The sequence below is a fragment of the Mesoplodon mirus genome, assembly GCF_964341445.2.
Source record: "Mesoplodon mirus genome assembly, chromosome: 8".
In the NCBI taxonomy this organism is placed as follows: Eukaryota; Metazoa; Chordata; class Mammalia; order Artiodactyla; family Ziphiidae; genus Mesoplodon; species Mesoplodon mirus.
The window spans coordinates 60,294,146-60,321,102 of record NC_138984.1 but is presented as its reverse complement, the minus strand read 5'-3'; the positions used below and the strand labels follow the sequence as shown (position 1 = coordinate 60,321,102).

The window sequence follows — 26,957 nt, the reverse complement described above, 5'->3', positions numbered from 1 at the left end:
ATATGAACACTATGTTCTTGGACCCACTTGTCTGCAAATAGTCACTTTTTCAATCAAATGATGAAAAAGATGGGGGAAAAATGAAAACCACATAGACCTTTTTCTTCCCTTGCCTTAGTTCCCATTTCTCGTTTTAGGTAACAGTAGCAGCAAGATGAATTGCAACACCTGTAGCCTTCTTCTTATGCTGGTCATAATATTAGATGGCCCAAGATAGAGTAAACATTGGCAGGACTGCTGTTCTAGACTGGGCATCTTTTTTATCTCCACCCCTTACTTTGACCATATGTAACCAAGGAGAATGGGACACCCCCAGGCATGACGGAACCTATATTTAACCTGCCTGTTGTATTTCCCACTATATTTTTCATCTCCTGGCAAGAGATACTCTATACCTTATTTGCTTCCTGTCTATAGCAAGCCCTGGGTAAATGGTTCTGATTTGATCTTTTTCAGATGTTGATCGTTTATAGAATGTGTTGGCATTACTCTTCCCTTTCTTAAACTTGGAACTGGAACTGGTTAGAACTGAAGTTGCATGAAATTCGATTACCTCATGGTTCACAGTTAGAACTTTGAACTGCTGTGAAATGTTCCCTCTTAGGTGAATCTGATGAACAAGCTGAATAGGGTAAGAACTGCAGGTACTGGAACCTTAGTAATATGAATTGTTCTGGCATTTCACATACAGTAAAATTTCTTTTTGATCTTATAAACTACAAACAATGTCTTTATGAATACAAGTGAAGATTTTTCCAATTTGTTTAAGATAATTTCATTTCAAAAAGAAAAGTAGAATACTGTTTTAGAGGCTCCATTTTAAATTCAGTTTTTCATGATCTCTTTTAAAATAATAATTAGCATAAATTATTTTGAGTACCTAGTATAAGTTTGCTTGTCTACTGGAGATTTAGCTTCACAAAAAAGATGATGAAGGTACTAATCTGTCCATTTACTAATATGGAAAACAAAGTTCAGAGTGTTTTAGGTAACTTACTTAAGGCCATACACTTAGAGTCAAACTCAGTTTCTCCGATTCTGAAGCCTAAAATCTGTTCACTAATTTATGTTGTGGGTTTTTTTTTTTAAAGATTAAAGAGTATAGGCATACCTCATTTTACTGTGCTTCACAGATATTGTGTTTTTTTACAAATTGAACCTTGCTTTCAAGTCTACTGGTGCAATTTTTCCAACAGCGTGTGTTCACTTCATGTCTCTGTGTCACATATTGGTAATTCTCCCAGTATTTAAAACTTTTACATTATTATTATATTTGTTATGGTGATCTGTGATCTTTGATGTCACTATTGTAATTGTTTGGGGGCATCATGAACCACTACCATATAAGACAACTAACTTAATCCATAAGTGTTGTGTGTGTTCTGACTGCTCCACCGACTGGCCTTTCCCCATCTCTCTTCCTCTCCTCAGGCCTCCCTATTCCCTGAGACAGAGCAATATTGAAATTAGGCCAATTAGTAGCTCTACAATGGCCTCTACGTGTTCAAGTGAAAGGAAGAGTTGCATCTCTCTCACTTTAAATTGAAAGCTAGTCATGATTAAGTTTAGCGAGGAAGGCAGGTCAACCAAAACAGGGTGACAGCTAGGCCTCTTGTGCCAAGCAGTTAGCCAAGTGAATACAAAGGAAAAGTTCTCGAAGGAAATTAAAAATGCTACTCCAGTGAACACATGAATGATAGAAAAGCAAAACAGTCTTAATGCTGATATGGAGAAGGTTTTAGTGGTTTGGATAGAAATCAAACCAGATGCAACATTCCCTTAAGCCAAAGCCTAATCCAGAGCAAGATTTTTTTTTTTTTTTTTTTTTTTTTTTTTTGTTACGCGGGCCTCTCACTGTTGTGGCCTCTCCCCTTGCGGAGCACAGGCTCCGGACGCACAGGCTCAGCGGCCATGGCTCACGGGCCCAGCCGCTCCGCGGCATGTGGGATCTTCCCGGCCCGGGGCACGAACCCGTGTCCCCTGCATTGGCAGGCGGACTCTCAACCACTGCGCCACTAGGGAAGCCCCAGAGCAAGATTTTAACGCTCTTCAATTCTGTGAAGGCTGAGAGAGATGAGGAAGCTGCAGAGGAAAAGTCTGAAGCAAGCAGAGGTTGGTTCATGAGGTTTAAGGAAAGAAGCTGTCTCAGTAACATCAAAGTACAAGGTGAAGCAGCAAATGCTGATGTAGAAGCTGCAACAAGTTGTCCAGAAGCTCTAGCTAAGACAATTAATGAAGGTGACTACAACTAAACAAGAGAGTTTTCCATGCAGACAATATAGTCTTCTACTGGAAGAGGATGCCATCTAGGACTTTCATAGCTAGAGAAGAGAAGTCATAGCTAGAGAAGAGAATGCTCAGCTTCAAAAGCCTCAAAGCACAGACAGACTGTCTTGTTAGGGGTTAATGCAGCTGGTGACTATAAGTTGAAGCCAAAGCTCATTTACCATTCTGAAAATTCTAGGATCCTTAAGAATTATGCTAAATCTACTCTGCCTGTGCTCTATAAATGGGATGACAAAGCCTGGGTGAAAGCACATCTCTTGGCAACATGGTTTATTGAATACTTTAATTCCACTTTTGAGACCTGCTACTCAGAAAAAAAAAGATTCCTTTCAAAATATTATTGTTCATTGACAAACTACCTGGTTACTCAAGAGCTCTGATGAAGATATACAATGAAATTAATGTTGTTTTTATGCCTACTAATGTAACATCCATTCTGCAGCCCATGTATCAAGGAGTCCTATCATGTAAGAAATACATTATAGCTGCTACAGGTCATGATTCCTCTGATGGGTATGGGAAAAGTAAATTGAAAACCTTTTGGAAAGTATTCAATATTCTTGATGCCATTAAGAACATTCCTGATTCATGGGAAGGGGTCAAAATATCAACATTAACGGGAGTCTGAATTAGTTGCCAACCCTCATGAATGACTTTGAGGGGTTCAAGGCATCAGTGGAGGAAGTGACTGCAGAAGTGATGGAGAGAGCAAGAGAGCTAGGATTAGAAGTGGAGCCTGAGGATGTGACTGAATTGCTATAATCTCATAGTAAAACTTTAAAGAATGAAGAATTGCTTCTTATGGATGAGCAAAGAAAGTGGTTTCTTCCGATGGAAGCTATTCGTGGTGAAGTTGCTGTGAAGACTGTTGAAATGATACCAAAGGATTTCGAATATTACATAAATTTAGTTGATAGAGCAGGGGCAGGGTTTGAGAGGATTAACTCCAATTTGAAAGAAGTTCTACTGTGAGTAAAATGCTTTCAAACAGTACTGCACGCTACAGAGAAATCGTTTGTGAAAGAAAGAGTCAATTGATGTGGTAAACTTCATTATTTTCTTATTTTCAGAAACTGCCCAGCCACCCCAACCTGTAGTATTCACCACCCTGAGCAGTCGGCAGTCATCAACATCAAGGCAAGACGCTCCACCAGCAAAAAGATTATGACTCACTGAAGGCTCAGGTGACGGTTAGCATGTTTTAGCAATACAGTATTTTTGAATTAAGGTATGTACATTGTTTTGTTAGACATAATGTTAGTGCACATTTAATAGACTACAGTACAGTGTAAACATAAATTTATATGCAAGGGGAAACCAAAAAAAACCATGTGACTCTCTTTGTTGCCTTATTCTCTTTATTGAGGTGTTCTGGAACCAAACCAGCAATATACTATTTTCTTGGTTAAGGAGATTGTCAATGTCAGATTTCACCATAGTTTTGGTCTTAAGTCTCAAATTATAAAAGTTAGAGTGCAGGGCCTGTGACAAGGTATAAACCATCTGGACTGTCAAATTAACTGTTTTACCTAATATTAATTAGAAGGATTGGTCAAAGGCCCACCACTCTCAAGCTCTATTTTTCTCTTGGGAATTGAACTGATTTAAAGGAGTCACATGATGAGTCTTCCAACTCCTCATAAGAAGCCGGAAGCAGGGATGTGCTTCTAACTATGACACCACCTCTTTCTCTTTCCTGCTAGGGGATTATTCTGGTTTGTGATGAGTAGACTCACCTGCACTCAGTAGGGAGTCTAAAACCAGAAAGTGTTTCAAAAGCCTCTAGTCTAGGAGCGGCTAAGAATTCACCTAATGGGAATATCTTTTAACCTATGACTTAGGTCAGAACCTTCCTCTCTGAATGAAGTGGTCTAGAGACTTGGCTATTTTCTTCACAATGTCTTTCGAGTCCATTCCCCATTTGATGTGTTTGGCCCCCTGTGCTGCCTGTAATTCTCAGGATATCAGCAGAAAAGCTTTCTCACCAGTTACTCTAACACAGCAAGGCTTTTGATGGCACTGTCAGCTCTGGAGGGAGTATGAATAGGGTCAACTGGCAAGGTTTTGCCTTGACTTGTACCTTTAGTGCTTTCCGCATGCAACCAAATCCTTATAGGTGACAGTTTTTCGGTGTATTGAGATTCAACTCAGAGAGCGAGTAACTCCTTCAAGTTTAGAGGGCTTAGGCAGGACTTTTAAAATAGACCTTTTGAGGATGAAGTGATTTTCAGAATGGAAAGAAAGTCCCTCTACTTTCCTAGTACCCCCAAAGAGGGGAACACCATCCCTGACCTCCTAGAGCTTTTCCACTCCTGGGCACAATATCTGACATTTAGTGAGTGCTTATCAAAGGTTTTTGAGTAAAAGAATATATGGGTTCTCAAATTTCAGGAGGGTCACACATCTAGATTACTCCTGCCCTGTTTGTTGTTATTTACTAACAAGGACTACAAAAGCACCTACTTCTTGCATTTCCCTTATTTATTCCTTAGTTCCCAAGTGTTTTGATAAGTCTTTCATAGCATTGTTTTAAAAGTATCTAACATTCCTGGTTTAGTATATCTTTTTCTAATTTATAATTCTAGTGGCAATACCTGAGCTTTCTCTAGAGGGCTTCCCGACTTCTCAGATGTGTTTCAATAAGATAAGTTATTTTGCATGCATTGGTTCTCACTCTGTGCTAGGTATGGCACCTGGTATTTTGTATGTGTCAAGTAGTTTAATCCCCAAGCCAGTCACAAGTATCTATTGAGCATCTACCACAGGACAGATACAATTCCAAGGACTGAATATATAAAGGCAAATAGCACAGACCTCAAGGCATTTATGTCTAACTCAGAGGAGACAGGCAGTAAACACGGAAACAAATCCTCCACATTCAGATAAAAAAATTGAGGCTTAGTGAGGTAGCATCCTACCCAAGGGCATCAAAGTCATAAATATGGGATTCAGACCAAGTCTTCTGGACTTAGAAGGCCATGCTCATTCTGCTGTATCAGTTGTCTCTAGAGCAGGTGGTGTGCAATTCTCCCTTAGTCATATTGGGCACGTCTATGCAGAGCCTCATGATAGACTCTGAGAGAGGAAGACACCCAACTGCTGTCAAAGAGTTACTTGAACATCTTTCTCCTTGGAACAAGGGCACTTCTTAGCCTGACCTGGGCTGTTCTGCAATGCTGACCTGGAAGCTCTTTCATCTCTACCTTCCCAAGATGGCCAGCAAGTAACTTCATCCATTGATGGGAGTCAATTAATGCATCAACACTCCATCATCTTAACTTTGAGGGAGTTCTTTTTTATTTTTCCACACAGAGAGATAAAAACCAAGCTGTTGGATAGACTTGAGGGTTAAGCAAGATACATAGGTCAGGAAATGTCCAACTTCAGTAAGTCAGAGGTCTCAGGAATAGGTGAGAGAGTCTCCACATGAATTTACAAGTAACAAGTAAGGGATTGATATTGACACTAGTGATTCAGTACAGGAAATAGATCCTGGGACAATAAATGCAGGTTATTTATTTTAATTTTTTTGTCACAAGACATCACATCTAAGGGGGAAAAAGATCCTTGATGTAATTAGGAAGGAGGAAGAACTAAATTCTAATAAGGACAATTAGTTACAATTAATGAAATTGGTGGGACAATTTCTCCAAGTGAGACACTTCAGAGAGCTTCCCTAAAACAAATCCTGAGTTGTAAAGGTAGAAAGTAAAAACAAAACAAAACAAAACAACCCCAAAACCAAAGAAGACTCAACACAGGCATCAACTTGACCAAAAACTCTGCATTCTACAAAACGGACACCGGATGGCAGCACATAATAACAGCAGCTTGGTAACTGCTTATCTGAAGAACGCTTGATGGAAAATGGTCCTTAAAATATTTGTTATCGTCATAAGAATCTGTTAGCTTGAACTCAGGTTTAACGTATTCATCTGCTCTAACATCAAAGCTTTATATCTTACACTCACCTCTCCTATGCCTCCTTTGGTAATGACACGGTGGCAAACGAAAAAGTCAAGAAGAAAATATATGTGAGGTTACTTTGTAAATATCAGACTCACTCTGGGCCACCTGACTTGGGCACACTGGATTTGACTTGATTCTGTACCTCTGGTGGGGGTGAATGTGATTTACTCTAGTGTCCTTGACTGATTTACTGAAAAATCACTTGGACACTGTTTAAGTGTTCTGAGTAGTTCTCAAACTGGTAGGTGAAGAACTTATTGCTTCTCTCTTATATTTTAAGCTTCTTGTAATTTGCCTCTGCTTTAAAAAAAGGGTCAAAGAGTCACTGATGTATAAATATATACATCTCTGCCACTATTGCAAGAAATGTAAAAGCTTTATATATTCAAAGGGTTACTAGAAGTTGGAAATTATAACAGAGCATGTGTTGGAAATCATTAAACTCAAGCAACCTTTTACAAATTAATTTCAGTATTCCATACTCTCCAAACCTTCCCTCCAGTCCTCACTATGGAACATTAAAAACAGAGAAAGACAGATGAAGCCTGGAAGAATTTATTGGGATCTTAAGCAGAAAATGCTAAAACAAAACAAAACAAAACAAAAAAGTTTACATTAGGAGGGTACTTTGGTATCATGTTCTACAGAATCTATTCTGAGAAACAATTGTTTAAAAAGAAGGAAAAACAAATAAAAACAAAGGTCTAACAGCCATGGGCTCTAGGATGAACTACACACTAGTAGACATAACACTGCACTACCTTTACTCGATTTCTTCCCAAATACCTCTCTGTCCATATTTTCACCCTCAAGTACTTCTTCCCAGGTCCCTCTGAAAAGCAGAGCAGAGTGAAAAGCCACATATGATAAGATGTACAGAGCCACAAATGAGATGACGAAGGGGCAGGCTTGAAGGGTATAGAGGGAGAGAAAAGGGTACGGAAATAGCTTACATGCTGTCAGTGGGCTTTTATAAATTAAAGTTTTTTTCAATTAAAGAATTGAAAACAACCCTTTGCTAAGGTCTCTGAGAGCTTCAGAGAAACCTGGGCTACTTAACTTTTGGGGATAGATGTACCAAAATGCAGGACTATCTAAACTTTATCAGAAAAAGCATACTTACAATGTTCACAAAGAAAAACTAAAGTTGAATGCTGAATGTCTTTGGCTTTCAACCCTGTGTGTCTGTCTGGGGAGATTTCTAGAACTTCATTTCAAAATAAAGCTAAATTTATGGCCCTTTACAAATGTAAGATATAGCCAAGGAGTTCTCCTTCCTTCCACCCACTCTTGTTGTATTCAGAGATAGGTCAAACCTTTCTTAGAAAGAAAAAATATATGAAAGAGGAAAGGAAGCTAAAGAAAAAGGAACAGGAGGAGGGAAAGAAAGAAAAATAAGAACATAAGATATGATGTGGATGACCTGTCATGTATTTATGAGTAGAAAACTTTGAGATTAATAAAATAGTATTAAGTGACAATTGAAGCCCTTTGTACTGTTGATGGTATGAAATAAAAGAACAATTTTTGCTTCCTGGCCTCAAACATCTTCTAGCAAGAGGGAAAAATCCAACCTACTTTAAACAGAGGACAGGGCTAAAAATCTGATACCAACTATACATGCAATAAGATTGAGAGAAGGAGAGGTTGATACAAGTGACCAAGTTTCTCCACTTGTAAGATTGAAAGCGGTAATATAGCCTATTTTAGAGTATTATTTCAGAATTACTGGTAAAGCAATTATCCAAGTACTTGACAGAATAAGCATCTGTTACTATTGCAGTAACTCATTACAATTTATAAAAAGATATAAAGTTCCTTGATAAATGGGGAAAAGGCTATGGAAAGAAATTTTACATAAGAAATACAAATTATAGCAACTATGGTATACTATTTAATAGTTACTAAATTACCAATGATATAAAAACTACACAATTTTTCAAAGTTATGATTAAACTGACCATTTTGTTATTAGTTACAGAAAACATAACAGACTCCTTGGGCAAGCAGTATGTCAATACATAACAGTCATTTAAAAAATGGTCTTCTGATTTAATTAAGTCATCTAGGCTTAGAAATTCTCTTAAGAAGATATAGACAAAAAATTGACAAGCAATAGTAGGTTTACTGCATTTATAACTATTTTAGTATAAAACTGGAATCAACTTAAAAATCTAATAAAAGAGGAACGTAGAAATGGCTTGGTGTATTACAGTCCCATCAACATTGTGGTGTATTATATGTTATTAAACATGCTGACTAGATATACTACAATTTTCAATCTGTAACATGTTTATAATAAAAACTAAAGCAATCCTTAAAACAACTAAAAATAGAGCTACCATATGATCCTGAAATCTCACCCCTGGGCATATATCCAGAGAAAACCATAATTTGAAAAGATACATGCATCCCAATGTTCACTGCAGCACTACTTACAAAAGCCAAGACAAGAAAGCAACCTAAATGTCCATCAACAGATGAATGTATAAAGAACATGTGGTGTATATATATATACATATATATATATATGTATATATATATACACACACACATCCCTACATATACATACACATATATACATACATACATACACACACACACACACACACACACACACACACAGAGTGGAATATTACTCAACCATAAAAAAGAATGAAATAATGCCATTTGCTGCTGTTGCAAATGGGTGGACTGAGAGATTGTCATACTAACTGACGTAAGCCAGACAGAGAAAGACAAATATCATGTGATATCACTTATATGTGGAATCTGAAAAAAGAAAAGAAAAGAAAAAAAAAGACACAAATGAACTTATTTCCAAAACAGAAAGAGACTCATAGATACAGAAAACAAACTTATGTTTATGAAAGGGGAAAGGGGCATGGATGGGAGGGATGAATTACGAGGCTGGGATTAACATATACACACTACTGTGTATAAAATAGGTAACCAACAAGAACCTACTGTATAGCACAGGAAACTATACTCAGTATTATGTAATAACCTATAAGGGAAAAGAATCTGAACAAGACTATATATATATATATATATATATATATATATATATATATATAGCTGAATCGTTGTGTTGTAAACCTGAAACTTACATGATATCATAAATCAACCATACTTCAATTAAAATTTTTTAAAAAATTCAAAAAAGAAAGCAAATCCCACAAACAATAAAGAATAAATTTATAGAATAATATGGATCAAATTTAAAGATTTCTGGTCACTAAGGACTTTCATCAGCAAGGTAAATAGATAGTGAGAGACTTGGAGGAGATATCTGCCAAGCCTAAAGTTGACAATGTATGACTACCTGGTGTACATTAGGAGTTCTCTCAAAAAAAAAAAAAAAAAGTGAGAAACTCAGTAGAAAATAGTCAGAGTTTATGCACAGGCGATTCTTGGAATGCAGAGCCTGACTGACTCTAAATAGGTGATGTGATGTTTAACTGAAATACCAGTCAGAAGAATAAAAATAAATGCAACACTAAAGTAATGTCCTATAAGCCATCAACTTGCAAAACTGAAAGTCTGATAATGTTGCATGCTGATAAGATCATGGAGAGAGGCGATCCCTTCTGCATTGTGGAGAGAGTGTGAACCGATGCATTCATTCTGGAGAAAGTTTGGCAGTAGCACCCAATTCATTTATAACTGTGTGTACCTTACCACCAAGCAATCCTTTACTCCTGGGGGTATGCCCCAGAGAAAATTCCTCACAGGTCTGTAAGGAGACATATCGGTGTGGTTTGTTGCAATGTTGTTTGGGATGCAAGGAGTTAGGGACAATTTAGGTATCCACTCCTGGAAGACTGAGTAAGTAAAATTTGATGTGTGTTCACAATGGCAAAATGGGCAGCAGTTGGAAGAAATTAACTTGTTTTAAATATATAGATATAGATAGATATCCTAACATTGACTAACATTGAATGAAAGTAGTATGAACCAGAATGAGGCTTATAAACCAAAGGCTTATGCAATTTAGAACACATTCACTTACACACTGTTTTCTAGAATGCCACACATATAGCCAAATAAATGTATGGAGAGAGGATTTGATGAACACCCATTCTACAGAGGATTGAAGTAAGGAATGGAGATGAAGAATAAAATAAAACCAACTAGGGGTCTTGCCCAGAATGATGATAATACAAGGCCACACACTGAAGAGGAAAATCAACTCAATGTGTACACCTGAAGTTAAAAACAAAGATAAAACAAAAAAGGAAAACTAAAATTTATATAACTTTAAATGAAAAAGCTGAAAGAATGCATAATTGCATGCAAGCTTATTGAAATAACAATAAAACATAGTACAAAATAATGTTTATATGAATTTAAACTAGACACAGAAGTGGTAAGTAAGCTGATTAAAGTAACAACAAATAAAACAAATACAAAATGGTATACACACTGGTTGAAACTACCTAAAAATGTATTCATGTTGAGTCTGTTAGGGAAAAGGCCTGGTGTGCTCCTCTACTTTTTCTTGACACCACTTTCTAGGAAAACATTTTACAGGGATGGTTTATGGATAGCTATGGGCAAGGACATTGTACGTAAGATGTACACCACAAGATGATGTGGCGGCGCATCATCTTGTTTTCTTGGAATTCCTTTTAGCATCTCCTCCTCTTGCTTGCATGAGTCTGGAGGTTAAGACTGACCAAAGCTATCGCCTCCTCCTTCCTGCCAAGCCCCAGTGAAAGGTGAAGTGATAACTTAGACAAGTCCTTTTCTGTCCCTCTTTGGATTTTTTGTCCACATCGCTGGTAAGGTAAGAAAGGGTTTTGACTTATCTTGGGAAGATTTATCATTGCACCTTTCACGAGCTGATATAACTGGGAGAAAAGTCTAGGGGAAAGTTGGCACTAGATTGGGTTAATCAAAGAATCCCTCCTGGGTCCTTTCAGAACCCAACACATTAAGTCAGGTTCTCCACTGGGGCCAGGACTAGATGAGTCTTTGAAAGCAGCATTGCATTTGATCTTGTCTCCTGTGCATCTCCCTCCTGGACCCTTCAAAGGAGGGTGGCTGCAGGGTTACTGCAGAGGAACAGTCTAGGAGAGGGTTCAAGGCCCTGTTTGCTATCCGAGAATAAAACATAATAAGGGCAGAAAATAGAGTTTGTTCTTTAAAATTGAAATAGTTATTTTAAGTAGTGGAATTATGGATGATAGTTTTCCCCAATTTTACTTCTTTTAAATAAATATATACTTATTCCACTATAGAAAACAAACAATAGCATACTTCATTCTCTAGTGTTGGCCAGAGTTCCATTCTAGTAATGAATTGTATTATACAATTAATAAGTGTCCCATTGTGTAGCTAATTAGTGAATTTATCCTGTATGATTTTAACTGTTAATAATATAGTCATGAATAAATGCCTTTTCTCCCACTGTAAGCACTTTCTACATACCTTTGCAGCTTGCATATAACCTAGCACAAAGCTAAGTATATCATAAGACCTACATGAGAAATAAGTAAAATTCTAAAATGGAGATGATTATTTCTAAATATCCCATACATAAAAAACATGTAGTGTGTTTGTCTACCCTCCTATCAACCTTATTTTTTTCTCCAAGTTTTTTCTTGTTGTTGCCTAGGGAATCCTTATTACATTTTCTAATTTCTCTCACCTACTGTGTTGACCTCATCTGCAAGTGCAGCAACTTCCAACTTTTTATCTGACAGATTGTTTTCCTTTTATTTTTTTCTCAAATGATTTTTATTTGAGCAACAAATGTATTTCAAATCCTCCATCCTTCAAAAAATTATGATCCCAATGTATTGTAGGGAAATTTTCATATACTGCAAAATGAGTCCTTTCATCCCCTAATCTGTTAATCCCAGAAATCAAGACCCATTATCTTATTTCTTCACATATTTTTTAAGATTTCAAGTCTTAGGAGGTCATGAAGCACTTCATTTATATATTCTGTGCAACAAAAGAAAATGTAGTGCTTTGTTGGAAAACTATAATTATATTAAAAATCCTGTTGATCTTAGTGATAGCAGAAAGGAATATTCTAGTCATGTACCATAGGGCCTACCTTTCCAAACAATAGCAGTGACACAACTGAGGAGATGGGGAACTGGCATAGTTATATAAAAGTGAATTAAAAAAACTTTTATTACCTTAGTTTCTTTCCTCCATCTGCAATTTTAGCTTTTTGAAGATAACCTTCTTTTTCAACCATCTGCAAGAAGAATGCATATATTAAAACTGTGACAGATTCCTATGCATTATTAGTTTGAATGAACCTGTGCTTTCCAACAGTCATTGCAGTGATGGAAGTTTCCAGTCATAGAACTTCATCAACAATACATATATAGCTTATGGGAAGTGCCTTCAAGATCAGTCATTACAAGCTGTTAAATATCCAAAATAAAGATAACAAAGAGTAATGTGAATGATTTGTTAGATAGTGATACACCTTTACTTACTTTTCCTTCTGGGCATTGAAGTCACTTGCTTACAAAATTGATTAAACATAGTAAAACAAAAACAAATTTAATGCCTTCCTTAATTTTACCAATCATCCTTGGAAAAGTTCTTCCTTTTCACTCTTCACTTCCACTTCCTCATGTACCTGCTGCCAGTGAGTGAGAAAAAGTCAACAGAAGCAGGTAACTGGGCCAGTTAAACTGGAAGGGCCTTTAAAACACTGACATTCCATGCATTTCATTCAGTTAATTACCAAGAGATGCTGTAGCAGCATTATCTCATTATCTTCCTCCATGATGTGGGTTTGCTTCCTTTCCTATTTGTATTTATTAGCTTTCATTGCTAATACAGCTGCACATTCCTTAAAGGAGATTCAACCATTCCTTATCATTCCACAGAGATTTTTGTGGAGTTCTAGGGTAAATAAATACACAATGCAAATTGTGATGTGGTGACTCCCAGCAAAGTCTATAATAGATGTTTTAATCTTAGTGCCCTATTTCTACCTTCCCCTGTCAGTCCTGCACCCCTCCCATCCCTAGATCTTACCTGTGTTCCATCTTTTCGATCTTGGTAAATTGCCAACAACCTTCACCCGCACCCCCATGCTATATGCTGAAAGCTTTAAGGAGTCACCTACCTAATATCAAAGGACCACACTCCCTCAGTGCCACCCTACATGCTTTCCTCCTGACTGTAATACTTCACTTCCACCATATCTTCATCCCATCAATTCCCAGATATATTAAATCTACTTTAAAATGTAATATTTCTCTCTATTGTTAGTTTTCCATGTTTCCTCTGCAATCTCTTTTTAGATGCCCTGTCCTGAATCTTCATTTTCATTCTGCCATTACCACTATCACAGGGCTTATTTGGTTGTACCTGCACCTGTGCTGTGACCCTTCCTTTCACACCTGTGTTCCCAGCACAGAGAGTAATTGCTGGCACCAATGATCACAATAATACATATTGTTTGGACAAATGAGTGGATGAATGAATGGCTATTTAAATGTTTATTTAAATTTTTATAGGAAACTGGACAAGCAAAAATAATCTGTCTACATTATGACAGGTTAAAGGAAGAGATATTTGGGGGTGAGTTGTTCCAAACCACTAAAATTTCATCAGTTAAAGAATTGGCTATTTACAAGACTCACTCTGATATAGGTGAGATCTTTTCTGATTTGTTTATTATTATATTCCTAATACACAGCACAATACTTAGCTTTCAAAATACATTGGATGAAGACATCTCTTTTTTTTTTTTTCTTTTGCGGTATGCGGGCCTCTCACTGCTGTGGCTTCTCCCGCTGCGAAGCACAGGCTCTGGACACACAGGCCCAGCAGCCATGGCCCACGGGCCCAGCCGTTCCACAGCATGTGGGATCCCCCCGGACCGGGGCACGAACCCGTGTCCCTTGCATCGGCAGGCGGACTCTCAACCACTGCGCCTCCAGGGAAGCCCAAGACATCTCTTAATAAATAATGATGAAGATAATGATGATTTATGATAATCATAGCATAGTATTTTTCACATAGCTACATTTCCAGAGAATTTCTTTTCTTTCAGCATGTTCTCCACAAGCCTAGAAGAATCTGAGGAAGCTTTCTTAGGTAACTTTTAGAATCATGATGTTCAGTGGTGCCTCTTCCATACTTAGATACGTCTATTCATTTGCTTTTCCCACCTTTTGTCCTAATGTATATTGTCTCTTCTTCTTAGTTCCAGGAAGTCTTATTTGTCTACCCTCTAAAACCCATATAATACATTTAGTATTTAAATCTGGGCATCACTAGTTTCTACAAATGTTTGGAAGAAAAATGTTAAGAGCAATTAGCATCACAGAGGAGGTCCCTTTTAGGAATGTATACTGAGAAATTTTGTTATGTAACCATAGATAAAATTTACCGTTTTATTTAAGCTTTTTATGATGAAAATAAGTTACCAAAAGCCTGAATCTATCTACCAAAAAGCTACAAAATCTCTCAACCCATGATAAAAACTGATGCATACATTCTCAGCTAAGAATATTGCCTTTTTTCTATAAAAATATTCACTAAATGACCACTAGGTGGATATTTAGTACCCAGAGGTGTATTATTGATGACCATTTCTTTAAAAAGAGAAGGGAAATGTGAAAGTAGAAACCTAACACTCTTGCAGGGGAAATCAACATAAGCTGGCTTGAATTATATAACTTAAAATTCTCTCTCCTTGAATGTATAAGTAAAGTTTCTCTATATGCTGGATCTTTTCAGGATACCTGAGATTGAGGCCAGGGGCTGGATTTCTCATGTTAGGATTCTATAAATGGACATCATTGCCCTCAAACAGGCTGAACCAATTTTCACGGCCTTTGGTCAATGCAACAGAGTTTCCAGGCATGTCCACACAGAGGTCCAGAAAAAGGAAAGAGGAAGAGGTAGATAGCAGATTAGGTATCTTCTTTTATATTATCTTTCAAAGTCCAAGTTGCCTTCCTGGTCATTTGAAGAAGCTAATATTCCTTCTACTGTGTACTTTTACCTATTATATTTATTTCTACAGTGCATATTTTTACTTATCTATGTATCGGCATACACATTTCTACATGTAATTATATACATGTGCAACCATCATGCACTATTCCCACTTCTGTGATCAGGTGTTCATTTCTCTCCATTGTTTCTTTCATACTTGCTGCACAACCATTCATTCTTTCAACACATTTTTAAATAGTAACATCCTCTTCCCCTAAATACCAGCTGCTCTGCTCACAGTGGGACTGCAAAGACTAATAGGACAACCTTAATCTTACTGAGGCTTATATCCTTGTACGCTCACATTTCAAGATACTCCTGTTCCTCTTTTTGGGGGACTGGATACCATACTCCCCTCCAGTTATCTCAGAGACTAAGGCCAACTTTTGCCCTGGAATAGAAAACTCCAATCAGGCTTCCTACACTGAAAGCACTGCATTATTTTAAGTCCCATGCTGGGAAGCAAAGTTTCCATGAGGTACATTTAATTACTTTATTATTCCTTGTCATCATACTTTGATATACCTCACCATGTTCCAGGCACTAGAAATCAGTTATTCCAGGAGGCTCATAGGAGCAGAAAGAAGTATTAGGGTAAGCAGAAGATTGCTATATATTTTGTATGTGGGTTTATATATGGTATCATAGTAATTATTCTAACTACTTATTCCTCTTTTATGTTAATGACATGGTTTGAGGGGACAGTAATCTATAAATTACAGTTGAGTATACTGGTCATCTAGGACCTACATGGTCTTGCCTCTAGTAATTTACAAAACTGTGTATAGCTTTGGACCTATGTTTAGGATACTATACACCAAGTTCCAGGCCAACTTGAAGTTCTTTAAAGTAGCAGCACTCCCTAAACAAAGTATACTTAAGAATTGTCAACCAGTCTTTAGATGCTGAATCTGGCTTCTTGAGTTATTTGTCCAATACTCCTTAGAAGCCCTATTTAATGTTAAGTGGCAGGAAAGATCAGCAATTTGTCCAGATTGGATGCCAGCCAGTCTGCTAGCATTGAGGAAGCACTCGGCAGACACGACTGTGCTGAGATACAGATGAAAAGAATGAATGGCAGTGGGATATCCAGATAGCACCTGTTTATCAGCCTAAGTTGGAAGCGAGAGGCAAGGCAAGAGAGCAGATGACAACCTTTGATTAATGCTAACAGTCATGGCAGAAAGACTGGCCTGTAACCGTTAAGTACAGGCACTGCATTTTTTTTTTTTTATATGAAGGCTTCACGTAGTTCTCAGATAAAAGACTTGAATTGAAAACAATAGGTTTTCATCTACACCAGTCCACCAAAAGAATTCTGTCAAAATACATGTTTATAAATGGAAAAAAACTGAATCTAAAACTTTCACCAGATTTTCATAAGAGGGTATTGGCTTTTAATACCAGAACGACAGACCCTTTGGGCTGCTGATGTACATAAGTGGTTGCTCTTTTCTCCTTTGTTCTGATTCCTGTGTTCACTGGCAATCCTCTGACTCCTAATTTAGCTTCCTCAGTCCTCTCACAAATAATCAGAATGTGGGTGACAAATAGCATCAGTATATTCACCATTATAAATTAATAAATCAGAATTATAATTTATACAGCTGACTCTTACAAATTTGGTTACTGTGAGGTAATCCTAGGGATCATCATCTCTGTAAACACTGATAACATTGTTACATATAATTTTTCAAGATTCACAAAACTGAGACAGGCCCCAGACCTGAACTAGAGAGAGCCCTCCGAAGTAGATAGCACCACCCTGCGAAAGTTTCTGTATGACCGACTGGCCTCCTAGGAGAACTTTGTATCAATTCTGCATAACTACAAACATGCGCTACTATTGTTTTGCATTTAATTATTTTCCTATTTAATAATTAGGCACTTTTTATTTTTTTTTCTGAACTTTTAATAGATCGCAGTACTTTGCTGATAATCTGTTTGTTTTGATAATTTCTATTATAAAGCACAGAAGGAGGACATCTCTGGTTACATCATTTTACCCCAAAATGAGGCTTCTCTTCCTTCTTAAATCTCTTCTTAACTTTTCCACCACCCACGGAAATAGAAATTTCTGTGTCTTCTTTCCATTGGCTTTTTAAAAATTATTTTTTAAGTTTCTATTTTTAAAATAAAAATTGTATATATTTAAGGTGTACAATATGATGTTTTCACCTACATATACATAGTGAAATGATTACTATAGTCAAACTACTTAATTTATACATTTCCTCATATAGTTACCTTTTTATTTATTTAATAAATTTATTTATTTTTGGCTGCGTTGGGTCTTCGTTGCTGCGTGCAGGCTTCCTCTAGTTGCGCCGAGCTGGGGCTACTCTTTGCTGTGGTGCGCGGGCTTCTCATTGTGGTGGCCTCTCTTGTTGTGGAGCATGGGCTCTAGGCACGGGCTTCAGTAGTTGTGGCACTCAGGCTCAATAGTTATGGCTCGTGGGCTCTAGAGCGCAGGCTCAGTAGTTGTGGTGCCCGGGCTTAGTTGCTCCACGGCATGTGGGATCTTCCCAGACCAGGGCTCAAACCTGTGTTCCCTGCATTGGCAGGCAGATTCTTAACCACTGCGCAACCTGGGAAGCCCCAAAATTTAAGTCTTTTTTTTTTGTGGTGAGAGCATGTGAGGTCTACTCTTGTAGCAAATTTCCAGTGTAACAACAGTCTTATTAACCAATATAATCACCATGCTGTATAGTTGATCTCTAGAACTTAGTCATCCTACATAACCCCATTGGCTTTCCTTCTCTTGCCCCACTTCCCTCTTTGGGACTCATTGCTTACATTTTTCTTCTCAGTTTCCAATTATTTCTGTACTGGCTCTAGCTTTCTTGCTATATCAGATCTGCTGACCATGTGTGTGGACGTGCAGTAGAACAGAAACAAAAACAAGGAAAAAAAATCACCTTCAAAATGCAGCTTATCTGTACATCATATAAAGTACTAAGTACATAAAAACTGTAAATGCTTAATTATAGGACTATCTTACATATAGCTGGAGAATGAACTATGATGCATTTAGAGAGGTGAAATATAATATTTCTGCCTAATGTAGATACATAATTTACTGTGTGCATACTTTAAAAAGTGGTAAACCAAAATTCTCAAGTTGGATACAATAATTACACGAAAAGGAGAATAGAAGAAAAGCAAAGAAAAACGATGTTGTGTCATACATGAGTGATGTCTGTAAAGGAGTAATAAAGCATTCTCAAAGAAGTTCTGGAGAAGCTGGTCTTTGACTTCAGGTCTCAAAGTTAGGCATGGTTTGCTCATTGTAAATTATTTATACCCTGCAGTGTGTATGTTGCACAATGCGTTCATGGGTATTCTCCATCTCTTACTCTCAGGATAAGAGAATATGTTGTGCTTTGGGGTTCTGCTGAATGTCTTAAACTGTTTTTCAAATGTTGGGTTTGGCAAAGTACATATAATGTTTTGCCAAGTGAATTTCCCCATCATTTTAAACCCCTGTGTATTTCAAGAGAAATTTTACCCACATGTCTCTGATTTATTTACCCTTAACTCATCAAAATATCATCTTGAATAAGCTACATTTTGATGTTTAAGAACCCCCATAGCCTTTTCCTGAGCCTTTCATCTTGTAACCAGTGTGTTTCATTTGGTCACCACCAAAATATCCAGGTTCTAATTGGGAAACAGGCTGATGAGGGAACCTCTTTTTGTCTTAAGAATTTCAGTCTTCCGGAGGCTTTTCCTGTGTATCACATCTCCTTTCTCCTCCTTTATTTCTCTCTTCTTCCTTGACTTCTACTTCTTTGTTTCCTTGATCTAAATATGTTGTTCTTTCCTTGCCCGTCATTGGAATTCAGTGAGAGTGGCCTTCCTGGTCACTGCCTGGGCAACTTATTAGCCTAATTCAATTGTTTTGTTATAACCTAATTTTGGTCAAGGCAGTAGGGAAGAAAGGATTGCTCAATGTTAACAACCTTTTTTGTTGTTGTGTTTGTTCTTCTTCTCTACTCTACAGTTAAATGAATTTCAAATGTAGGCCTGGATGGGAGAAGTCATGGTAACCTGTTTCTGTGTTTTAATGGCTTCTGAACTCCTTAATCATCACCTCAAGGCCCATCAACATCTGAGCACTGCCTCACTCTGCCCACACTTCCAGACTTATTTCCCTGTTCTAGCCAGTGTGGCATTCTTGCAGTTTTTCCAATGTAACCACTTTGTTCTGACTTCCAGACCTTTGCACTTGATGTTCCTTCAGTTTGCATCATTCTTCCAGTAATTTGCTTGACAAACTCTAGTCACCTTACAAATCTCAATTTAAATGTCCCTTTCAAAGAGTGCTTTTATGACTACTTAATCCAAGATAGGCTCTCCCTCTTTCATAGAAACTTGTTTGTCTGCTGTCATAGCATGTTGTGTAATTTGCATTCAGAGAATTATGCCTTTCTTTACTCGTTTAATAATTTTCTTCACCCCTAGACTGACAGCCCCTCCAAAAAAGGATATGACTATTTAGCATATCATTGCATACCCTAAACCCAGTCCGGTGCCCAGCACAGGGATGGCCTCAACAAACACTGCAATTAACACACTCCTACAAAACACTGTAAAAACTATACTCCAATAAAATTTTTTTTAAAAATAAAAAACACACTCCTGCTGTTTGAGTAAAGGAAGGGTACGTAAAGCAATGAAAACTTGGAGATGGTTTGTATTACTGTTATTAAATTATATAACATTATTAACATACTGCCAGCTTGAAGATCTGGAAGTTTTTTTCAGAAAACCTAATTTTATCTTAACAAAGTAGAATTTTGAAAGACTGAAGAGCTTTTGAAAATTTTTTGCAATTTGAGGAAAGCACAGCCTGATCAATAGAACTATTCGCCCAAAGGGGCCGTCCTTTGTTTTAAAATAAGAAAACACTGTATGCTCACAATGTCTTTCACCCTTAAAGCCCTCACAAGTATTAATTAATCCACAAAATGATATCTGGCTCCAAAAGGTAGAATCTGTGACTTCAGGTTTATCTGCAAAAGCCTGCTTTGCCCCCAAGCCATGGCAACTTCTTGAGCTCTGGCCTCCAAATCCTTCTAGCTCAGGAGGTAGCAGATGATTCTCTAAAACCTGCCACAGGCTTTTGACTCCTGCAGGGTTATCCGTAGACATGTATTATACTCTTTTGATAAACATAAAGATGATAAAGATTTAACATGCTATAAACAGAATTTTTTCTTGAACATTTCTTTAGGGGGAAAAGGGAAAATGCCCGGAAAATAATTAGGTCTCACAAAGAGTTATATTATGAAACATACAAGATCAGGAAACAAACACATATTAGTATATCTGACATTCCATGTTTAAAATCTTTGCCGCATTACAGAACTGGTTAAGCAACAACACAGCTTCTCAGAAAATAATATAGTCTCATGCATTGATAGCATATGGATTTGCACACCAAGTGGCATAAATGACTTCAGCTGTCAGTGAACTGGGTAGTTTCTGCCCTAAGATTTCAGACTCCAAGTAGGAATATATTTTTGTCAGTATTCAAAAGAAATGCATTATGTTTCTGTTTAACCATGTTGATCACAACCTACTTTAATAAAGGAGAAGTTGAGAGGTAAAGCATGGTCACCAAAGGGTGATAGCATCTATGGGAGCATCCACCATGGCAGACTCCACTGTCATAAAGTGAATTACTTTTCTCCAAAGGGAGTGCATCGAATAGGATACTTTTGCCAGTTGTGCTTAAAGCCAAAGCCTCCCATGATTGCTGGATACTGTTCAAGGAAGTTCTAAATATAGGAGATAAAGGAAATGGGATTTATAGCAGAAAATGTGGGATATAAATAAGCTCAAAGATCCATATAGTAAAAATAAGGAGTAATAACATCAACTTAAAGGATTTTAGTATTTTCTACAGTGTTTTGGTGTATATCATTTTATATATGGTAGTTGATCCTGGTAGGTACTGGCAAGGGAAACTACTGCAAGAACCTATGGATGATTCCAGAAGCAACACTGAGGCAGGCATGAGGGAAAGAAAAAGAGATGTAGAGATGAAGGAAGGAACATGTCAGATTTGTGGAAAAAATATGTGAATCTAGGTTAAAAATAATTATACAGTTATATTAGTCAAATATAAAGACAGCTTTATAGGTTCTGGAAAATAATTCAAGTCTTGATGTAAACAGTAATGAATAATTAAAAATTAATCAGAGGGACTTCCCTGGTGGCACAGTGGTTAAGAATCCGCCTGCCAATGCAGGGAACACAGGTTCGAGCCCTGGTCCAGGAAGATCCCACATGCCGCGGAGCAACTAAGCCTGGGGGCCACAACTACTGAGCCTGCATGCTACAACTACTGAAGCCCGCGCTCCTAGAGCCCGTGCTCTGCAACAAGAGAAGCCACTGCAATGAGAAGCCCATGCACTGCAATGAAGAGTAGCCCCCGCTCGCTGCAACTACTGAAAGCCCGCACGCAGCAATGAAGACCCAACGCAGCCAAAAATAAATTAATAACTAAATGAAATTTTTAAAAAGTATTAATCAGAATTTGTTGTTTGAGGGAATTGGTGGTTATTTTGGCATTGTCTACCATAATGAAGTAATTCATAAGTAAGACATGTGGGGGAAAGATAATCATTTCTGTCTTTATAGTAACATTAAATAAGCAATTTAATTCAAGTAGAGATTGATGAATAAAAGTTGAACATAACCTCTGTTCACAAGACAGAGCAAGATAAACAAGTACTCAAAGAGAGGGTCCAGGGAAACCCAACTCAGGAATAGGAAGTAAATTGGTTGGTAGTTCCAGTAGAGTTGAGAGACAGAGTGAGAGTGAAAGAGAGAGAGAGAGAGAGAGAGAGAGAGAGAGCATGATTGTGTAGACAGAGAGAGTAACGGAGAGAGAGAGATGCAGAGAAAGAGATTTAGAGAGACTGCAAACTGAAGAGGTCAACAAATTACTGGGGTTTTTTTCCTTCTATCAGTACTTCCCAATGTCACTTTTACAAGGTTATCTGACCTAGAATAGAGTATTGAGCACATAGATATATTTTCTTTTAGTTAAACGATCCATAATTTGAGATATTTAAAATGAGTTTCATTTATTGAGAATTGAGGCTGCGGAGTCAAAACACATAACTATAGGCCAGTAAACCAACAAATAACCTTAAAGGTAGGAAGTTAAATTGACAAAACTATTTCTCAATATTCTAATTTTTTTTAATATTAGCCTATGCTTGATGTATAGGCATAGCACAAATATACCATTAGTTATTGATTAAATTTAAGTAATGACCATAATTTTAATTTTTAAAATTCATAATTAATATATATTTCATGTAAAAATTTTGAGACACTTTAAGGCATTTTTCAAATATAATCCGTATATATTTGTACATGTAAAATTATATATAATTGCATATATATTTATATTACGTACACACACGCTCATATAGCTTCATTTTCAGTCTAACTTTTGCCATGTTTCATCAAACACTTCAGAGAAACATTTGCACGTGCTATATTTAAAAAAGAGCACTTTATATGTTCTGTAAGGCAAATTTATAGAAAAGAAACACAATTACTTTCTATTCACTGTACAGCTATACTATGCCAGGCCTTCTATGAAGTTTTAATAATAAAACAGTAAGTGAAGCATAGCTCTCCCCTCAAATACCTTATAGTGCAGTAAGAGACATGTAAAAGGAAACAGGCAATTTTAGTGTGGTTAGAGATAGAGGCAATTTAGAGATAAAGGCAAGGCCAAGCTGCTATAGGAAGGTAGAATAAAGAAGGGCTACCTGATTCAAAGTTGAGGAAGCAAAGAAATACTTTCCAGGGAAAATGGTCTCTAAGTTGAAACCTAAGAGATTAATTTTGAAAACAAGATATTGTTATATCTAATTAAATTTTAAAATGTCTTTCACTATGAATAGCAGTCATATATTTATTAATCTCCAAAATCAACAATATTGTTTTAATAAATCTTTAATATCTTATCATTAAATCAATTGACAAACATGTCTTTTCTGAACAAACACTAGTCCCAGAAGCAATGTAAGGGGAAGTATGATATAGTAAAGAAAATACAAGTCATGACCCCTAACTTCAAAGCATTTATAGTCTAGCCATGCAAAAAGTCTATTACCCATGAAATAAGAGAGAACAACACAAAAGAGTGCTGAGATGAAGGAACTATAATTGTTACAGAAAATCCAAACTCCTTCAGGGTGAGAACCATGTCTTAATCATGTTACTATTGCTGGCTTGAGGTTGTGTATTTGGCAGTAGATAATAAATAAGGTAAACCAGAGCCATGAGAGAAGTCTATAGACTTGATGCTATAGGAAATAGGAAGCTGTTGAGAGTTCTGACAAGGAGAATGAAATAATGAAGGTACTGTTTAAAGAAGGTTGGTGTGGAAGGTTGTACAGTAGCACAGGATCAGTGGGAGAGGCATGGTGGGATACAGTGGGGTGAGACCAGAAGCATTTGAAGGCCTCAGAAAGGGTGTGCCTGTACACATGGAGAAAAAAATGAGGCTACCACATCCATTGTGGAGAAACCACCTCAGAAAATGTTGACATGTGAAGGGTCATAGAGAAAATAAAGGATCCAAAGAAGATGTGTTCTCAGCCTAGATAAACACTTGCTACTAATAGAAATGGGATAGATTGGGAGTTTGGGACTGACACATACACACTACTATATTTAAAATAGATAATCAACAAGGACCTACTGTGTAGCACAGGGAACTCTGCTCAATATTCTGTAATAACCTAAATGGGAAAATAATTTGAAAAAGAATAGATACATGTATATGTATAATTGAATCACTTTGCTGTACACCTGAAACTAGCACATTGTTAATCAACTATACTCCAAAGTAAAATAAAAATTTAAATAAATAAATAAAATTTTAAAACAAGTCTCTATTAAAAAGAGCTAACTTTTTTGTTTTTTGTTTTTAACAGCTATTAAAAAATAGACATGGGGGGTCAATGGAAATAGGAATCAATTTGGGAAGATGGTGATGGTGTGTTCAACTCTGGATATTTCATTTCAAGGATGACACCAAGATGCGCTAGGAACAAATGACTAAGTAGCACTTTAAGATACATGATGAGATAATGAAGAGAAAGTATACAAGTATAGATCTGTGTACTATGAGCTTGGAACTCTTAAAAAAAGTCATTAACTATTTCATTTGTGCACTATGTTCTATGTTACTATGTTCTATGTTCTATGTTACTATGTTACTATGTTCTAGCAATTGTTATAATCATGGGAATAGTTATAAACATAGGAGACAATAACCCTGCTCTCACAGAACTTTCTAAGGAGATGACAAACAAATAAAAATAAACTGCAGAGTATACCACATGGTGGTAAGTTCTATGGAGAAAATTAAATTAGGGTAAGAGAAAAGAAGTGTGGACAGAAATGGTACGTTTTTAAATTTGCTCATTTGTGTTTAGGGGACACTAGAGAAGAGCTATCTTAAAAGGTGATATTTGAACAGAGATGCAAAGAAAAGGAACGAATGAGCCCTAAAAATTTCTGGGAGCCAAATGAACTATTTTGTATCAAGCAGAGGAAAGAAGAGGAGAAACGGCCCTATGGAAGAAGTAAGGAGGTCATTTTGGCGGGAGCAGAATAAGCCACACTCTTGTCTTCTCAGTTTGCATGCTTTGAAGGAGCAAGCCACCATGCTGGAAAAGCCCAAGTGGCAAGGAAGTAAGAGTAGCCTCTGGCCAAAAGCCCCGAAGGAACTAAATCCTGCCAGCAACCACGTACCTGAGCTTGAAAACAGATCTTTCCCCAGTCAAGCCTTCAGATGTGACCCCAATTTTGGCTTAAACCTTGAGTGCAAACTTTTGAAAGGCTCTGAGCCACAGGACCCTGCTAGGTTATGCCCAGATTCCTTACCCACAGAAACATGAGATAATAATATGTGCTGTTCCAAGTTGCTGAGTTCTGAGGTAATTTATTTTGTAGCAGTAGATAAATAATACAGTATTGAAGTGAAATAATCACTTACCAATTGTTCCAGTGGAGGAATGACATCTTTCAAGACATGCTGAGAATGATTCCTTCTGTGTCGGGATACCTGAAAAAATAGTGACATTTGATACTATTATTTTTCTTTAAAAAAAACCTTTAAATTATTTAAAAGAGCGTAATTTAGTAAAAGTGCACATGAAAATAACCATATTCAGATTCATTCAAAAAGGTGAATAAAGTAGATTTAAATGGGAAGTCAATGTTTTGGACATTAATTTGAGTAAGATGTGTACTCAAAGATGGCTGGCTGCAACAATATCTCATATTGCATGTGGTCTTCTTACTGTGTGACCTTGACACCCCTCCTATCAAATGGTGGGGTCTATGTTCTTTCATTTCAAACTTGGGCAGACCTTTATACCTGCTTTAATCAAAACACATGGCAGAAGTAATACTATATGGACTCCACATATTAGAGCATAAAAATATCACGCACTACCCCCTTGTTCTCTTGGAATACTCCCAGCTCATCTTCTTCCACAGACACAGGGCTCTGCTTCTGCCTGCATGTTCTCTCTGTTGTTGGAGCCTGGAGCCCCCCTCTCTGGGCACAGGAGGTGTCCACTCCCTTGCCTGCTGAGACCTGTGGAAAGGGGCTTCCGGGGCCAAGATTCCTTTTTCCAGAGGAAAAGCAGAGATTTGAGTTTACTTTTGTTTTTTCCATTTCGGGTGTACCCTTGGGGACAGGTGGGGAGGGAAGGTGAGGGCTCTGGGTGATGCTATGATGTGGCACTGGCTATTGAGTAATAAATTTGCTATGGATTGTAAAAAAAAAAAAAAAAAAGTCACCAAATCATCCCATACAGAGAGACCACAGGGAGAGACCTCATAAGTCTTCTAGGTGACAGACTAGCTGAGGTTCCAGCAGCCAGCCAGTATCAACCACCAATCACGTGAGTATAAAGATATCCTGGGGCCTCCCTGGTGGCGCAGTGGTTGAGAGTCCGCCTGCCGATGCAGGGGATACGGGTTCGTGCCCCGGTCTGGGAGGATCCCATATGCCGCGGAGCGGCTGGGCCCGTGAGCCATGGCCGCTGGGCCTGCGCATCCGGAGCCTGTGCTCCGCAACGGGAGAGGCCACAACAGTGAGAGGCCCGCATACAGCAAAAAGAAAAAAAAAAAAAAAGATATCCTGATGATTCCTTCTTCCAGCCATTGAACCACCCCCAGCTTTCAAGTCTTCCCAGCAGAGACCTCAAACACTGTTGGAGAAATAAGCCGTTCCTGTTGTGCCTTATCTGAATTTTTGACCAGATTCCATAAGCATAAAAAAATCATTGCTTTACACCTCTATGTTTCAGTGTGATCTGCAATGCTGTAGTAATAACTGGAACAAAATATTTAATATTGAAACACTTTGTGTTTATGCTATGTTATGAACTCAGCTTTTTCGGAGTTAATGTGCTATTAATTTCCCTGTCTTCTACTGTTATCCATATATATATAAATATATAATAATCACACAATTAGTGCTTTTGGAACAAATTTGTTTTAAATGCCTTATTGTTCTTTCTCCTGAAGAAGGATTGTAGACAGATTCTATAATTAAAAAACATTATCTTGAAAATTTAAGTAGAAGCTCTCATTAAGAGTACTATTTCACTACACAGGAATTTTCCAGGACTTTAAATGAAGGAGAGAGTGGAAAGGGTTGGGAC

At 37.4% G+C, this 26,957-nt stretch overlaps 1 protein-coding gene across 2 annotated transcripts in view; it reads right to left on the bottom strand.

The window, feature by feature from the left end:
• The window catches only part of ARHGAP15 (Rho GTPase activating protein 15), a 618,249-nt gene that overhangs the window by 515,970 nt on the left and 75,322 nt on the right, over nucleotides 1-26,957 (bottom strand). For both annotated transcript variants that reach the window (XM_082630937.1, XM_082630938.1), the window contains exons 3-4: nucleotides 25,277-25,345; nucleotides 12,408-12,469 (exon numbers count right to left, since the gene is read on the bottom strand). In XM_082630937.1, coding sequence (XP_082487063.1) covers nucleotides 12,408-12,469; nucleotides 25,277-25,345 — 131 coding nt within the window. The remainder of the gene's footprint in view (nucleotides 1-12,407; nucleotides 12,470-25,276; nucleotides 25,346-26,957) is intronic.